Below are 18,115 nucleotides of genomic sequence, written 5' to 3'. Positions count from 1 at the left end.
GGAGGAGGGGCCGGGGGCGGGGGGAGAGGCGGGAGGCGGGGCCAGGGAAACGCCCCTCCCTCCGCTTGGGGAAGGGAGGAGACCAGGGGAAAAGTGGTCCTCCGCCCATCAGCCGGCCCGCCGCCACTTTCCCCGGGTGCGGCTGCAGAGGGCGGTGGGGGGCTCTTCGCCACGGTGGGAAGACGGGTTGGGGGGGGGCTGTTTCCCACGCGGGCTGCTGGGACGCGGTGAGTTCCTGAAGTCCGAAGCCTCCATTGACCATATATGAATGGATGGACGTGTATCTCTCTCATCCTCCCATCTATCAATTTATCTATCTCTCCCACCCTCTCTCTTACCCCTCTCTATCTATTTATCCATCCATCCACCTATATCTATCTATATCATCTCTCTGTCTATCTATCTATCTATCTATCTATCTATCTATCTATCTATCTATCTATCTATCTATCTATCTCTATATATCTATCCTTCCTTCCATCCATCCATCCATCCATCCATCCACCTACCTATCATATCTATCTATCTATCTATCTATCTATCTATCTATCTATCTATCTCTATATATACTGTATATCTATCCTTCCTTCCATCCATCCATCCATCCATCCATCCAGCTACCTACCTATCATATCTATCATATCTATCTATCTATCTATCTATCTATCTATCTATCTATCTTCTATCTATCTATCTATCTATCTATCTATCTATCTATCTATCTATCTATCTCATCTATTCATCCATCCCACCATTCATCCAGATATATCTATTTATATTTTCTCTCTACCATCAATCTTATCCATCCATCTATCCATGTATATCTATCTACCTATCACCCCTCTCTCTCTCTCTCTCTCTTTCTTCCATCCATCTATCTATCTCCCCCCCCCTTCTCTGTCTCTCTATCTAGTGGGAATTCTCTTTTCCTCGGCTGATGCTCCCTTTGCGCAACCCAAAGGTCTGTAAGCGGGGTGCATAAGCACACCTGTCAGCATTCTAAATAATATCCAATAAATAAATCAAGAGTCCAACCCTTGGCCATCACCCAGGTTCCAATGTATTGACAGAGCCATGTTGGCTACAAACTGTAGTTAACCCGATACTAACTTTTTCTACAGTTCTCCACCTGGGTTAAGGTTCCTCCCTTGTCCCCACACCCACAAGTTCATCACGTGGGACCACCTCCAGTTCTTTCAACATCCACAATCCTCCCCTGTTCTTCCAGCTGGTGCAGAACAAAGGATGACCTTGAAACTCTGGAAAGATTTTGTTGTGGCTAGTATCTTTCCCCTCTCATGCAACCACCCCTCCCAAATTCCCATGGTGCTAGCCCACTTGTGGCAGGCCAAAGTCTCCGATTCAAAACGATGGCTTCGGCCTGACACCCCCCCTCAGTCTTTCTCCTCCTCCCTTTTAGCACTGATGAAGTTGCCTAGTTGGGTTGTGAGACGTCTGCAGGGAAACCACCCACCTCAGAGAATGCCAAGGAGCCCGAGACGTTGGGTTCAAAGGTGGCGGCGTTTGTGAGCTGCTGTCAGTTGTAGGGTGCAGAAATGGGGATGGGGGGAGGAAGGGGGTCATTATAAAGATGTAGGTCACATGCTGAGTCATCTTATTGGTAACACACCCAAGTAGCTGTGGTTACAAAAAAACCCCTGTTTGTTTGTTCGGACCTTCTGAGACTGCCTGGAATCTTTTGAGCCAACAATAGATGAGAAAATAGGAGGAAATGTTCTTGTATAATGTTAACATCTATTGACCGCAGCCTGAATCACTATTGCACAAAATTGGAAAGAAAAGGAATGAGGATACGCTGATGAGTAAAAGTTATGGATTGTGCAGAAGCAGATCGGAGGACAAGGAAACTAAACGACAAAGAAGACTCGGAGTACTATACAACTTGGAACATGTTTTATGAATGGTTGGAACTAAGGGGGGAAACAAAATTAGCTTATATTAATTACATTGACTAATTATAAAAGTATTGATATTGACTTTGTCTAACCAATAATCTCTTTAAAATGGTGCTTAATAGAATGTATTCCTTGTGTGTCCAATTCTATTCTACTATTCTGTTCTATTTCTATTCTATTCTATTTTATTTATTCTACTCTATTTTATTCTATTTATTCTATTCTGTTCCATTCTGATTTTTTAAAATTGAATAACAGTGAGGTGGAACAAAGCAAAACATATATATTCTGAGTTCGGGTTTTGCCCTGTGTAATATTTTGACATTCAAAATATTACAGGGGGCAAAACCCGAACTCAGAACAATCTACATACATACATACATACATACATACATACATACATACATACATACATACATATAACAAATATACGTATGTGTGTGTGTTTGTAGATTTTTGTGTGTGTTTTTGTAGATTTTGTAGAAAAGGGCAGCATAAAAATAAAACCAACCAGTCAATCAATCAAATATATGTTTTCGTAGATTTTCGTGGGTCAAGGTACGAAGGTCTTGGCATATTCGGGTGTCTTCCCATGTAAGTTTCAGAGATTCCTGCTGACGTTTTGAGGAGGTCCCACTCATCTTCTTCTAGCTGTTTCTTTTGTCCTTGTCTCAGGTGATCAATACGTCGATAGAAAGACCCGTAAGAAAACCCAATGAGGTAAAATGGAAAATATTAATATCTCAATTAATGGTGTCACTTTTTAACAACCTGTATGCGTTTTTGTGGGTTTGGGGTCATGTTGTTTTGGTTCCATTGATTCTTTTTTTTCTATGGTTTTGGAATGTTGTGTTTTTAATGTATATAATTACAGTAATACAATTATTGGGGTTTTTTTTTAAAAAAGAGACAAATAATAAACAAATAATAAATAAACCCCACAGCTTGTCTTAGCCCTGGTCGCGCTTCCCCCCTCCGGCCACCTCTGGCTCCCTGTTATCTCTGGGTCTCCGAAAACCACACACGCCACACCTGCCCAATCGCTTCATGATAACACACCACGATAACCCCGGGACCTCGCAGGAGGTTGCAGCGAGCGAGCGTGGGGGGGGGGGGGGGGGGCGGCTCAGAGTTCCCGTTTCTGGATGGCAGAGGGAGGCCACTCCTGCCACGGTTCCAGGTGGCATCCAAGCTCAATGGATTTATGGCCAGAGCCACCCTGGCCCTTCCCCTGGGAAGCCTGGGCCTGAGTTTCCCCCCCAGGTGAAAGTTCACATCCTTTGTCCCCACACCTACCACAAGCGTCTCATTAGTTTATTATTATTATTTATTGGATTTGTATGCTGCCCCTCTCTGCAGACTCAGGGCAGCTAACAACAGCAATAAAACAGTATATAGTATAACAAAATCCAATACTAAAAACAGTTAAAAACCCATTATATAAAAACCAATCATACATATAGACATACCATGCATAAAATTTTAAGGCCTAGGGGGAAAGAATATTTCAGTTCCCCCATGCCTGGCGGCAGAGGTGGGTTTTAAGAAGCTTTCGAAAGGCAAGGAGGGTGGGGGCAATTCTAATCTCTGGAGGGAGTTGGTTCCAGAGGGTCGGGGCCACCACAGAAAAGGCTCTTCCCCTGGATCCCGCCAAGCGGCATTGTTTAGTTGACGGGACCCGGAGAAGGCCCACTCTGTGGGACCTAACTGGTCGCTGGGATTCGTGCGGCAGAAGGCGGTCCCTGAGATATTCTGGTCCGATGCCATGAGGGGCTTTATAGGTCATAACCAACACTTTGAATTGTGACCAGAAACTGATCGGCAACCAATGCAGACTGCGGAGTGTTGGTGTAACATGGGCATACCTGGGGAAGCCCATGATTGCTCTCGCAGCTGCATTCTGCACGATCTGAAGTTTCCGAACACTTTTCAAAGGCAGCCCCATTTAGAGGCAAACGCCCCCCTCGCCACAGCTGAAAGATGTTTCTCTAATGTGAGCTGTGGATTGAGGAGGACGCCCAAGTTGCGAACCCTCTCCGAGGGGGTCAATAATTCCTCCCCCAGGGTGATGGATGGACAGATGGAATTGTCCTTGGGAGGCAAAACCCCCAGCCACTCCGTCTTATCAGGGTTGAGTTTGAGTTTGTTGTCCACTCAGATTGTGCCCGCTTGGCTGGTTCTCCTTCCACTTCCGTCAAGGTGGGTGGGCCTAGGATGACCTTGAACTTCTCAAAAGAAGGCTTTATGGCTGCGCCTGTTCTCTCCTGAAAACCGCCCCTTCCAAGTTCCCATAAGCACCAGGCCTCTGTCCGAATTAAGTTTATATCCGGAGGTAACATCACGATGCAAGTAAATGGTTTGTAACCATGGGAGAGGCTGATGTAAACCATAATCAGCATGTAATCATGGGTTTGCTAATGGTGCTGCAACCTGATTGGCTGTAACCTATATAATAGGAGTAACACCCTTGCACGGGTGTGGTTTGTTATAGAGTGGTTTGTTCCAGAGTGGTTTGTGCTGGGTGGTTTGTAGGTAGTGCTTAGTGGTTGCAGTGGTAGATGTAATAAGAGTTTTATGATAGTATTGTGAATAGTTTATTATAATGATTAAATGTAAAGGTGATAATTTATTTAGAGAAGAAGGAAAGTAAATACTGTATGTATGTTTACAAGAAAGCCCCCTGCAGTGTTTTTCATTGAAGGCTTCAATCGGGTCTAGTGGCGAACTGTGGCTACTTCCACATGCGCAAAACTCTCCCCCAGCAGCCGCCCCTCAAGAAAAAAGCATGTTTTGGCCAGGACTTGGCCAATGCGGTGGTGGAGAGACCAGGAAGCTCCGGGTCAGCCCTCGCACGGCCAGAGGCCCTTCAAATCCCTTCTGCAATTTGTGTGCGGCCGCTCCAGTGGCAGTCCGACGGGTGCCGCCATCTTTTTTCTGGTATTTTTGGCTCTGTGCTCATGCGCGGAAGCAAGACTTTGTACAGGGATGCGCGAACACGCACGAGATTTTTTTTTTTTTGCTTCTGTGCATTGCACACATGCGGAAGCAAGAAAACACTGAAATCTCGTGTGCCCCTCACAAGATTTCTGTACGTTTTTGCTTCCTGCGCATGCACAGAAATTTAAACCCACCTACTTTAAAACAAGCTGTCTGAGGAATGCTGGGAATTGAAGTCCATTGATCTTAAAACAAGAGGGCTGAGGAATTATGGGAGTTGAAGTCCATTGATCTTAAAAGAAGATGGCTGAGGAATTATGGGAGTTGAAGTCCATCTACTTTAAAACAAGATGGCTGAAGATTTTGGGAATTTTTATTATTTTATTATTTTTTGTTATTATATTTGTCAAACAAGTATAGATTTATAGTTCGCATTAACATAACTATAAAGAAGTAATAAAAAGGATTATTATTATTATTATTATTTATTAGATTTGTATGCCGCCCCTCTCCGAAGATTTGGAGCGCCTCACAACACAATAAGACAGTAGGAGAGGGATGGTAGGCACAATGGTGCGCTTATGCACGCCCCTTACAGACCTCTTAGAAAAGGGGAGGTCTATTGTAGATAATGTAAGGTTGAAGAAACCACAGAGCCAGGTAGTGAGTTCCAGGCATTGATCACTCTGTTGCTGAAGTCGTATTTTCTGCAGTCAAGTTTGGAGCGATTTACATTTAGTTTGTATCTATTACATACTCTTGGGTTGTTGTTGTTGAATGTGAAGTAGTCACTAACAGGAAGGACGTTATGGTGTATGATCTTAGGAACAAAAGTTAAATCAGTTCAGAGGCGACGTAGTTGTAGATTGTCTAAACGTAGTAATTGAAGTCTGGAGGAGTAAAGTAGTTTGTTTTGAGAGGAGCAGTGAAGGACTCTTCTTGTGAAATATTTCTGGACTATCTCCGTTGTGTCAATGTCAGTTATGCAGTTCCATACAGGCGAGCTGTATTCGAGTATTGGTCTGACAAATGTTTTGCAAGCTCTGGTTAGCAGTTGAGTGTTTCTGGAGAAGAAGCTACGTAAGATTAAATTAACAACTCTTAGTGCCTTTTTAGCAATTTTGTTACAGTGGGCTCTGGAACTTAGGTCATTGGATGTGAGTCCTGCAAGGTCTTTGACAGGGTGAGGGTCAGCCATGAGTTGAAGTCCACCCATCTTAAAAAACAAGCTGCCTGAGGAATTCTGGGAGTTGAAGTCCACCCATCTTATATTTGACAACCTTGAGAGACACAACAAGCTCTGCACGGCATCCTTTCTATGCCCCTTATGGCACCTGCCTTTTGCCCAGGGTTCAGAGCCCCCCCACAGCCCTAAAACGTATTTGTAGGCCGCTCACAGTCCGTAAGGAGCTAGGTGGCCTATAAATTAAAAAATTAAATTGAATTGAATTGAATTGAATTGAATTAAATGAATTAAATTTTAAATTAAATTATTAAATGAAATTAAATTTTAAATTAAATTATTAAATGAAATTAAATCATGAAATTAAATTAAATTTAAAATGCCATCTGGGTCCTGCCCTCCCCAGGCCCCGTGAAAAGGGGGACATTTTTTTAAAGGCATTATCTTTATTAAGAGTCCTTGACCAGCAGAACAATAAAAAAGAGAAATACTTCAACACAACCATTTGTGGTCGAGGAATGGAAAAAAATGCAACAATAGAACAATGCACGTCAGGTGTAGCTCAGTAGTGGAGATAGAGAGGAGCCCAGGCGAGGTCGGCATCCGAGATAGAAATGGGTCTGTGTGCCCCTCGCAGGGGGACAATCGCAGCACATCTGGGGGGGGGGGTAGGAGAGGCACTTCAAACTGACCCCCCCTCAAAGGCTGCTGTGGAAGGTGGATTTTTCCGCCTCGGCCCCACTCCTTGGCTCCTCATCTTACGGAAATCCGTCAGGGTTGAGATTCGGTGACTTATGGAGGGGCAGCCAGCCCATTCCCGGATTCGACCTGGGCTTTGATAGAGGCAGCCGGCAGCCAAACGGCATCAGGGAGGGTAGATCAGGGGTTCCTGCTATGGGCCCAGAGCATGCTGGGAAATTCGGGGTGGGGGGAAGTGGGAGGGGAGAGCCCAGCACAATCCACCTGCTGCCCAATCCATCCACCTGCTGTACAGGTGAGTTTCCAGCTGCCGGTGAATTTTGGTATGAGGGCTCCCCACAGAGGTAAGTTCAGGTAGTGCCATGAATTAAATCCCATTTCTTTCCCTTCCTTCCTTCCTTCCTTCCTTCCTTCCTTCCTCCCTCCCTTCCTCCCTCCCTCCCTCCTTTCCTTCCTTCCTCCCTTTCCTTTCCTTCCCTCCCCTCCCTCCCTCCCTTTCCTTCCTCCCTTTCCTTCCTTCCTTCCTCCCTTTCCTTCCTTCCCTCCCTCCCTCCCTTTCCTTCCTTCCTCCCTCCCTTTCCTTTCCTTCCTTCCCTCCCTCCCTCCCTCCCTCCTTTCCTTCCTTCCTCCCTTTCCTTTCCTTCCTTCCCTCCCTCCCTCCCTTTCCTTCCTTCCCTCCCTCCCTCCTTCCTTCCTTATTTCCTTCCCTGCCTTTCTTCCCTCCCTCCCTCAGTTCTTTCCCTCCTGCAGAGAGAAGCCCACCACAAGGGACCCCCCAACAAATCCTGGAGGAAACTGGATGCCATAGCCAAGAACTCGGTGGTGGTATCCATCGACCTGGGTCGGAGTTGAGGCAGGGGGTCCCCCTTAGAGACCGGGGTGAGGGCGAGAGGAGGTTGCCATGACCTATTGGGGGGCGGGCGGAGGGAGAGGCTCTTCTTGGGGGTCCTCAGAAGCCTGAAAGACAGAAGGGTCCATCAGTCGGAGCAGCTCCCGGCATGGTGGGTGCCAGCCGTTGGGGGTCTGGATGGTGTGGGGGGCTCACCTTTGGTTGAGATGATGGAGATGTGGTCTTCCTCCAGCTTCAACCGGTACCCGCTGAAAAGACACAAAGGCCAAATGAGTCTGGGGTAGTTGGGGTGGGAAATTCCCTGCCCCCCCCCTGGTTGGGCCACAAAGGCTGCACCATCTGAGACCCTCCCCTCCAGCCCTGCTCACGTCTGAGCTGGGCCATTTCAGGACCCAAAATACTCGTAAGTAACAGGGCAACTGATGGTGTTCCCTAGTCCATTCCTTCCTCCTCCTCCTCTTCCTCCTCCTGCTCCTCCTTTCTAGCCCCAATGATGTCCCCCCTCCTCCTCCAACAACCCTACCCACCCAGTTCAAAGACCACCAAGAACCCCCCTCATTTCAACCCCGAGCTACAAATGTCCTCCTTTACTGGTAAAAGGTTTTTCTTGCCCCAAGAAAGTCTCATCCCTGTGTTTTTTAATGAGGCCATCAATCATTCTCATTATTGCTTACAGAAACCCCTCCCCAAACTCTACCACCATGGTGGTTGGTGGGGGGGAGCAGTCCCACCCAGATGGAGGCCCCTCCTTACTGGTTCTGTCGCCGACAGATGCAGAGGACGATCAATGTTAGGAGGAGGATGACGGCCAGGGGGATGAAGACGCCCAGCAAGATAGCCAGCAAGTCCGGTCCGGTGGGGGGCCCTGGAATGGGGGGAGGAGAGCAAAGAAGGGATCAGGGGAGGGAATGGAGGGGTGGAGGGACCCAGGCCGGGAAGGGAGTGCAGAGCAGCGGTCTGCCTACCTGCGGAAGTCATCTGGCTGACTTGGGTGGTGCTGAAGACGGGGGAGGCGCTGGTTTGGGGCGGCGCTGTGGTTGAATTCTCCAACGGGGAATCCTCGCAGAGGCGTCCGATGTAGCCCTCGAGGCAGTGGCACTTGAAACCTTCCGGGGTCACCTCGCATTTCCCCTCATTCTGGCAGGGCCCGTTGAGACAGGCATTGTCTGCGGAGGAAGAGATGGACGTGATGTGGCACAAAGGTGGCCAGTATCAACCGTGGCTCCCCCAAGAGGTGAGGAACCGTCTGCAGCAACAGAGCGCAGGGAACCAACTGCCCCAGGCCCTCCTCCCTGCCCTGCTCACCTCGGAAGCAGCCATGGACATAGTTGGACACGGTGCAGATCTTCCCTGTGCTGCATCCGACCAGTGAGCATTCCAGGACTTCTGTGTCGCGGCAGGTACATTGCTGGGAGCAGTCCTCCGTCATGAAGGTCTCATTGATCTGGGAAAAGGGGGGCTCAGTGCCACGGGGGAAATACATCTGCCCCCCATCCGATGCCCTCTGGGTCAAAGTTCCAGGTAGGATCCAAGCTACCCACCCCCTCCTCATCCTAGGGCACACAGATGAGAGCAACATGGGTCGTTTGGCTTATGAGGAAGGATTCCTTTCACAAGGCACACCTGGGGATGGAGTTTAAAGGAGATGTAGTTGGGAGGGGCGTTTATTGGGAAAGAAAACTAAATTCATTTGGTGTTGAGGGAGGGGCCTATATTTCTGGCTGTCACGGTTCCATCCGAACTAAATCAGAGTCCAAGTCAAAGTGCTGCTCAATTTATTGCCAGAACCATCCTGGTACCTACGCCGGGAAGCCTGAATCTGAGATTCCCACCCAGTTGAAAGTTCACATCTTTCGTCCCCCCTGCCCCACAAACTTGTCACGTTGCCCACTCAGGTTGTGCCAATGTGGCCACTCCTCTATCCGCTTCTGCCCAGGTGGGTTAGCCTAGGATGGCCTTGAACCCCTCAAAAGAAGGATTTGTGGCTGTATCTGCTTCCTCCTGAAAATCCCCCCTCCCAAGTTCCCATTGACATCAGGACTTCTATAGATAGTGTGGCAAGCCGTTAATTTATCACCAACTTCTGCACCGGCTTGACGCTCTGCTCACCAAAAGACATGACGGCTGACAACACCCGTTGCGTGCCGCTCGGCTGCCCACCTGTTCCCGTTCTTCCTCTGGGTCCATCGCAGACATGGTGACTAACGCAGACTATTGTCTCCATTTGCCTAGTATGGGGGAATAGGCACCCCCCTCCCCAGCAACGTTTCCTTTCTTACCTTTGTCTATGTCATTATATAGTGGGGCCTCTACTTACGAACTTAATTCGTTCCATGACCAGGTTTTTAAGTAGAAAAGTTTATAAGAAGAAGCAATTTTTCCCATAGAATCAATGTAAAAGCAAATAATGCCTGCAATTGGGGAAACCACAGGGAGGGTGGAGGCCCTGTTTCCTCCTAGGAGATTCCTAGAGAGGCGCCACGGAGGCTTTTCCCTGCTCTTTACCCCGGCCCTGTTTCCGACCCTGTTTCGTCCCAGGAGATTCCTACAGAGGCCCCACGGAGGCTTCTCCCTGCCTTTTCCAGCCCTGGTTTCCTCTCAGGAGATTCCTAGAGAGGCCACACGGAGGCTTTTCCCCTGCTTTATCCGGCCCTGTTTCCGACCCTGTTTCCTCTCAGGAGATTCCTACAGAGGCCCCACGGAGGCTTCTCCCTGCCTTTTCCAGCCCCTGTTTCCTCTCAGGAGATTCCTAGAGAGGCCACACGGAGGCTTTTCCCTGCTTTATCCGGCCCTGTTTCCGACCCTGTTTCGTCCCAGGAGATTCCTACAGAGGCCCCACGGAGGCTTCTCCCTGCCTTTTCCGGTTACAGTTTCGGAGGCGCGGGCTATTAAGTGGAAAATGGTTCTTGAGGTTCTCCAGGTGAGAGGCAAAAAAATCTTGAACACCTGATTCTTATCTAAAAAAGTCCGCAAGTGGAGGTGTACTTAGATAGAGGTACCACTGTATTCCTATTCTCCCTATGTGGCCGAGAGTCGTCCAAGTCAAAAGCCAACACGACACGGGTCAGGCTCGGCAGGGTCTTCTTAAAACCCCTTCCCCCCCTTCATCAGCCTCCCATGTCACTTGGTCAGTTGGGGCAGCCTCTGGAGCCACCCCTGCCCTGAACGATCAGATGGACCGCCGACTCAAGATGGGCTCCAGGTGGGAGGGGGGATTGGGGAAGGGGCGGGAAGGACCTTCGGGTCGGGTTATTTTCCCCAGCCTCAAATGGGAGGGGGGAGGGCGGGAGGGAGTCTGTTCCAGCCCATCTGGTGACCGAGTCAAGGTTGAATGTGAGTGAATTGTTTTAAATGGGTTTTTCAGGTTTGGTAAATTAGTTTTTAGCATGTTTAGGGACTTTGTTTTTAAACTTTTAGATTTAATTTTCAGTTTCTACTGTCTTATTTGTATGTATCTATTTTATGTTGTAAGCTGCCCTGAGTCTCCAGAGAAGGGCAGCCCAGAAATCGAATAAATAGATAAATAATAAATAAAGGGAGAGAGATGGGGGGAGGGAGGGAGAGTGGGAGGGAGAAGAGAAAGAGTGAAAGAGAAAGGAAAGAAGGATAGAAGGAGGAGGTAGTTTGGAGGAAGGAAGGAACAGAGCGACAGAAAAGGAAATAAAGAAAAAGGAAGGAAGGAAGGAAGGAAGGAAGGAAGGAAGGAAGGAAGGAAGGGGTGAGGAAGGAAGAAAAAAGGTAAGGAGGGTGGACAGAAGGAAGGAAGGAGGGAAGGAAGGAAAAATGGAAGGAGGAAGGAAAAAGTAAGGCACAGAGAAAGGAAAGGAGAGAGAGAGTAGAAAAGAAGGAGGGAGAAAGTGAAAGAGAGTGAGAAAGGAAAGAAGGTGGGAAAAGGAGGTGGGTTGGAGGAAGGAGCAAAGAGAAAGAAAAAGAAAGAAGAAAGGAAGAAAGGAAGGAAGGAAAGAAAGAAAAAGGTAAGGAGAGTGGAAAGAAGGAAGGAAAACATAGGTTGAAGGATGAATGGAAGGAAGGAAGGAAGGAAGAAAGGAAGGAAAAAGGTAAGGAGGGAGGAAAGAAGGAAAGAACAGAGAAAGGAAAAGAGAGATGGGAGGGAGACAGTGAAATAGAAAAGAAGGAAGGAAGAGATAGTTTGGAGGAAGGAAATAAGAAACAAAGAGAAAAAGAAAGAACAAGGAAAAAAGGAAGGAGAGAGAAAGAGGGAGGAAAGGAGGAAGGAAAGGAGGAAAAGAGAGGGAGGGAACGAAGGAAGGAAAGAAGGGAGAGGGGAGTGGAGGAGAAGAGGAAGGGGGCTCTTACCTGGTAATAGTGTTCATTGTGGGAGCAGCCGCACTGGTCATACGGGACGCTGACCAGACCACTGAAGACGTAGCCAGGGGCACTGGCACAACCCTCCACACAAGGGGCCTCGCAGCTGGACGGGGCAGCCAGGTTGGCACAGGTTGCTGGGCAGGCGGTCATGCAGGGCTGGTAGCTGGTGTGGTTCAGGCACTCCATTGCTGTCCGTGGGAGAGTGTGAGAGAGAGAAAGAGAGAGAGAGAGAGAGAAAGAAAGAAAGAAAGAAAGAAAGAAAAAGAAAGTGAGAGAGAGAAAGAAAGAAAGAAAAATAAAGTGGGAGAGAGAAAGAAAGAAAGAGGGAGGGAAGGAAGGAAGAAATAAAGAAATAAAGAAAGAGAGGGGGAGAAAGGGAGGAAGAAAGAGAAAGAAAGAGGGAAGGAAGGAAGAAAAAGAGAGAGAAAGAGAGAAAGAAAGAAAGAAAGAGAAAGAAAGAAAGAAAGAAAGAAATTTAATTTATTTAAAGAACAGGGATTTGTGTCCTCACACACATTGTTCCGCAAAGCCGCCCTCCCCCCATTCAAGGGTGGTGTCTAGGCAGTCCTCGAGTTACGACCCCAAGGGCGCCTGCCCATCACAGTCATCACTTTGTGACAGCCATTAACAGTGGTCGTTAATAGAAACTCTAAATTCCTCAAGCGAACCTTAACGGGTTTGGCCACAAAACAGTTAGTGGGTTGCTACTGACACGGTAGGGGAATGCACACCGGTAGCTGCTGCCGGGTGGCGCAATTTGCGCGCTACAGTTCCGGTGGATGCCCTTTGGGTGCCGCCATCTTTTCCACCCCAATTTTCATATTTTTTTATTTGCACATATGCGCAGAAGCAAAATTTTCCGAGGGAGCATGTGTGCGCACGAGAGATTTTGGTGAGTTTTTGCTCTCTCCCGCGCGCACATCCCCTCTCAAGATTTCGGCCCAGTTTTGCTTCCTGCACCTGCCGAATCTGGGTCGGACCGACCTCCGGGTTGTCCCGTCGGAACCTAGTGACGGTTTGAAGTTTCTGGGGGTCCATACAAGGGGTCTGTCAAGGATTAGCTCAATCGTAGGTGAACATTCCATGATGTTCCCATCTAAGGTGAAAGAAGGTTGTGAGCATGTTAAACAGTAATGAATGCTGAGTCATAGGGAGTGAACTGCAACCTGATTGGGCCAGAGCATTATAAAATGTAAAGCACCTTTACAATGGGTTTGGTGATGGTGTTTTAGGTGATTGTTGGTTGGCTGGCTGAAGCAGTTTGAGCGTGAGTTGAGTATTGAGTTAGAGTTGTGGTGTCGATACGGACAAACCTGGTTTGGTTTAGTATCGACGTGTAAGTAAACTTTACTGCATGTAGTTAAAGCAAAGTTTGTCCCTATAAATAGAAGACTAAGGCAGAAGAAATTTTGCTTGCACTGAAAGAGTAAAATTGTTTACTACTGTTTTTCTACCAAAGAGTCTTTGTTATTTTTCTTAACTGGTTCCTGAATTGCCACACTATAAATCCTGGTGCCTAGACAAGTCCTGTCCAGCTGCTGCGTTTCTCAATATATCCGGAGAGGGACATAAGCCAAGGACCTTGTAGCTTAGCTCATTTGGAGAGGCAGCGGGCAAAGCAAGGCGTGTGGCACGATGCCACCCTGGGGAACCTCCTTCTATTGATGCCAAACCCTATGCCGGGTCCCAGGGTACTCACAGCAGCCAATCTTCTGCCGCCAGGGCCCCAGCACCACCTTCTGCTCCTGGCACAGCTGGGCGTAGGCCTCCAGGCCTTGGCACAGGAGCTCCGTGTCATTAAACAAGGCACACATGTCGTAGATGCAGCTCCTGCCGGTCCAAAGGGAAAGCTGTTAGACGCAGCCGGTGTGTGTGTGTGTGAGAGAGAGAGAGAGAGAGAGAGAGAATCGGCCTCGCCCTGGGACCTTCCCCTTACACCGTCACTCACTCTTGGAAAGGGCCGGGCGGCACCACGGCATGGCAGGCTGAGAACGGACCGTTGGGGTCCGACAATGCCCCACAGGATGTGGTCCTGTTGACGAGTTCCAGCTGGTCTGGGGTGCAGTCCATCTCGAACCCCGATTCGGGCTCTTCTTCCGGCTCCTGTCGTCTGTCGGGAAAGAGAAGATGGCTTCAGAATTCGCACCCGGGGCCCGGAGCGAACGGCCCTTTGGAGTGCTCACAAACCCATCAGGAAGCCAAATCTTGCGCGAGGACAAGAGTGAGATTTCAGTGATTTTCACCAGGTTTTTTTGGCTTCTGTGCATGCGCGGAAGCAAATATGTAGGTGGAAATCGCACAAAATCTCACTCGCCTGCACATCTCCGTGCGAGATTTGGCTTGCTGCCCATGTACAGATGACAAACCCATCCCAACGGGTGCGCGGGCATCCGATCATTGCACATAAGCTCACGATGGCCTCCGAGTGTGCTCGTAGGAGGTAAGACAAGTGGCCCATCACTACACACACACACACCCCTTGTGGCACACAAACCAAAAAAGGTTTGATGTCCCTGCGGCCTATACAGGGACTATGCAGTCTCTTCTTAAAACCCTCCAGCTCCTAACTTCTGGTGGCAAGCAGTTCCACTGGTTAATTGTACTCTCCCTTAGGAAGTTTCTCCTTAAATCCCACCTTGCTTCTTCCTTGGTTAGTTTCCAGCTATTGTTTCCTTTGCTGACTTCCTGCACTGATTGATTGATTGATTGATTGATTGATTGATCCTTACTTGATTCTTCCTGGGGCCCAGGACCCTCCCTGTCTTTCCTCCCGGGACCCTTCTTTCATGCCTCCCACAGTGCCCCCCCAGCTGACCTGACTCTGGCAGGGCCAAGGTGCCCGCTGCCTCTGTCCAGCTCCTTCGTCTTGACCGAAACTTGCCAGCTGTTGCCAAAGGCGTTGAGCGTCCGAGCCAGTGTCCCATCTGGCTTCATGTACTCATTTTTGCGGCTGCCGTCGTAATTCCCGCAGAGGCCGCCAACTCGTTTCTGGTAGGTGCTGGGCAGGACAACCTCTGGAGATCCAGGGAGAAAGAAGGATGCTAAGCTCAGGCCCCCACCCGTTTCACCCTAGGTCTCATGCCTGGGGTCTCTGTGTAGGTCACCCCATCACCCCTTCATCCAAGCCCCTGCGCTTTCTCCTCGATTTACAATGAATTTATTTCATGACCGTTTGAAGATACAAGCTGCTGTTAAAACTACTGAAGTTCGCAGATGATACAACAGTGATCGGCCGATGATGAAACTGCGTACTGACAGGTAGTTGAACAACTAATCTTGTGGTGCGACCGCAACAATCTGGACCTGAACACACTCAAAAGCATAGAAATGGTGGTAGACTTTAGGAGAAACCTTCCCCCCTACCACCTCTTAAGAACATAAGATACGATACTAGACAACACAGTATCAATAGTAGAGGCCTTCAAATTTCTAGATCATATTGCAAGATCTAAAATGGACACCTAGTATCAAAAACGTCATCAAAAAAAGCACAACAAAGAATGTTCTTTCTGCGCCAACTGAGGACACTCAAACTGCCCCAGGAGCTGCTGATCCAGTTCTACAGAGGAATCATTGAGTCTGTCATCTGCACCTCCATCACTGTCTGGTTTGGTTCTGCAACCCAACAAGACCGACACGGACTTCAGAAGAGAATCAGAACTGCAGAAAAAACAATGGCTGCCAACCTGCCTTCACTTGAGGACCGAGTCAAAAAGAGGGCCATGAAAATATCTCCATACGCCTCACAGCTTCAACTCCTACCTTCAAAATGATGCTGCAGAGCACTGCACATCAAGACAACTAGACACAGGAACGCCATCATTCTGTTAAATAGTTCCCTCACCACTATCAAACTATTCACTAAGGCTGCACTACTATTACTATTAATCTTGTCATCGTTCCTATCACTCGTCTCCGCCCACTTATGACTGTACAACTTTAATTGTTGCTTGTACTCTGTTTCCCAATTGTTTATGAATAGTATAAAACATTAATTAATTAATTAATTAATTAATTAATTAAAACACATATACTCTCGCTACTGTTCATCATTCATGGCTGGCTGACAGCTTTGCGGAAGGCCAGTAAGGTGGGGAGGATATGAATCTCCGGAGGCAGGCTCCATAAGGCTGGAGCCACCACAGAGAAGGCTCTTCCTTGGGGGCCCCACCAGCCGACATAGTTTAGCTGATGGGACCTGGGGAAACCCTTATTGGTCGCTGGGAGGGATGCGGTAGGAGCAGCGAAGGCCTGCCGTCTTCAGCACTACAGGTGCAGCCTCCAAGGCCGTTGCGGGGGTGTGTGTGTCCGGTGAGAACACACACGTCCATCAGTGTGAGATTTGGCTGCTGTACATACGCAGCAAGTGAAATTTCAGGTGAGGACATATGCACGAGAAGGATTTTGGCAATTTTTGTTGATTCTTTTGCTTCTGCGCATGCACAGAAGCAAATAAATCGGTGGATATTGTCCGAATCTCCCTCGCATGAGCTTCTACACATGAGATTTCATGGCAAATCTTGCAGGGGGCACGGGGGGGGGGGGGGCATGCACGCCTCTCCAAAGTCACTACCAGGACGTAGCACCTTACCATTCTGGTAGCAGGCCATTACTGGGCAGGAGGCGGTCTTGCAAATAGTCACAAATAGATTCACTGGGACTCGCAAAGTTCACAACAAACACCCATCTCTGCTCTTAAACTGTCCCTGCCCCACAATGCTGCCCCAAAGGAGGGCATCCCTTGCCAGAAGCTGCGTTCCGAGAGCCAAAGTCCAGTTAGTGTCCAGCTGGCGAGGGAGATGCATCTATCCCGCCCCTTCCCTCCCTCCCCAGCTGATACTAACCGGCAACAGTTTTGCCATCAAACGAGACTGAGAAGCCAAAACTGGTCTCCACAATCAGTCTGCGGCCCCTTTGGGTGATCTGAAGCCCCTCCGTGGGGGAGTAAGGAGGAGTGATCCTCACGCCGTTGACCTGGAAGAAAAGGCATAGCTGTCACTTGGGGGGTCAAAGGAAAGTACCCCCAAAGCACCATATAGAAGGAGGAGGAGGAGAGTCGGAGGCCATGGGTCTCTAAGACCAGTTTCTGAGTGGACCTGGGATGGGGGCATTCACATTGGGGAGTGTTGTGGCCCCTCCGTGTCCTGCTCAGCTGATCATGGATTCTGAGGATCGAGGGACGGGTGTGTTTTGGTATCCTAGGCCAGTGTATTTGGCACCCAAGTCCGATATCAAGGAAGTCGGAGAGGATGTGGAGTCAGAAGCTGAAAGCCAACCAGGATCCGTGGCACCTCCAGAGGTGCCCAGGGGTGACTCAGGAGAAGAGGAAGAGGTTCTTCCCAAGGCCAGAGTGCACAGAAGTATTAGCAGGCGGGAATGGTTGACCAGGAAAAGATCTATGCGTGATCCTAGATCTAGAGAACAATTAGGCACGCCTTCTGGCTATATAAGGGCAAGTCTTGTGATGAGTGAGTGCGGAAGTCAACTGTATAATCTGAGTGACAGATGGTCGGAATTTGATGTGAACTGATGAGTTTATTAGAAGGACCTTCTCATCTCTGGGCTGCCTGCCGATTCAAGTGAATCAGTGTGAAGATGCTAGCTATGATATCAAAGAAGAATTAACTTTGAACTTTATATCTGTTCTCAGATGATCATTAGCTGACACGGAAAAAAAATCTCTTGCTGGTCGCTGCATTTGGCAAACTTTCTACTTTATCAAATATTAGAATAATATGTTTTGAAACTTTCCAAATTCAGGTGTGGGGGACTTATTCCTTGAAGGGCTAATCGTGGGGTCAGGACCATCCAAGATCCCAAGAACTGAGATGAGCTGGAAAGAAGCACAAGTCCTGCCGAAAGCCTCCCCCCAATCCTCCGGTGCATCGTCTCTCCTGGCTGCTCACCGCCAACTGGCGTCCAGGCATTAGGGTCACCCGGAAGCCCAGCACCTCCACGTAGACTTCACGCAGGAAGGAGACGCGGTGGAAGATGGATCGGCGCTGGTTCCGGCCGGCCACGGAGAGAGGTTCCAGCCCCTTGAGGTCTCGCCCCAGTGTCTGCGTCAAGGTGTAGGTGCACCGGCCTTGGAAGTGGTGGACAAAGTTGTCGAAGGTCCGGTAGTGGGGGTCCCCTGAGACCACACACTGGTGGAAAGCTGCCGGAGAAAAAGAGTTGGCAAAAGGCAGAGAGGGAGTGGGG

At 48.8% G+C, this 18,115-nt stretch overlaps 1 protein-coding gene across 1 annotated transcript in view; it reads right to left on the bottom strand.

The window, feature by feature from the left end:
- Positions 1-7,684: 7,684 nt before the first annotated feature.
- ZAN (zonadhesin) overlaps positions 7,685-18,115 on the bottom strand; it is a 49,446-nt gene continuing 39,015 nt past the window's right edge. The window contains exons 28-38 of the mRNA XM_070728736.1: positions 17,821-18,071; positions 16,759-16,888; positions 14,730-14,928; positions 13,863-14,024; positions 13,614-13,744; positions 11,903-12,102; positions 8,891-9,029; positions 8,551-8,751; positions 8,339-8,450; positions 7,781-7,833; positions 7,685-7,692 (exon numbers count right to left, since the gene is read on the bottom strand). Coding sequence (XP_070584837.1) covers positions 7,685-7,692; positions 7,781-7,833; positions 8,339-8,450; positions 8,551-8,751; positions 8,891-9,029; positions 11,903-12,102; positions 13,614-13,744; positions 13,863-14,024; positions 14,730-14,928; positions 16,759-16,888; positions 17,821-18,071 — 1,586 coding nt within the window. The remainder of the gene's footprint in view (positions 7,693-7,780; positions 7,834-8,338; positions 8,451-8,550; positions 8,752-8,890; positions 9,030-11,902; positions 12,103-13,613; positions 13,745-13,862; positions 14,025-14,729; positions 14,929-16,758; positions 16,889-17,820; positions 18,072-18,115) is intronic.

Source organism: Erythrolamprus reginae, chromosome Z (assembly GCF_031021105.1).
Source record: "Erythrolamprus reginae isolate rEryReg1 chromosome Z, rEryReg1.hap1, whole genome shotgun sequence".
Taxonomy (NCBI): Eukaryota; Metazoa; Chordata; class Lepidosauria; order Squamata; family Dipsadidae; genus Erythrolamprus; species Erythrolamprus reginae.
This window is presented reverse-complemented; position numbering and strand designations above follow the sequence as displayed.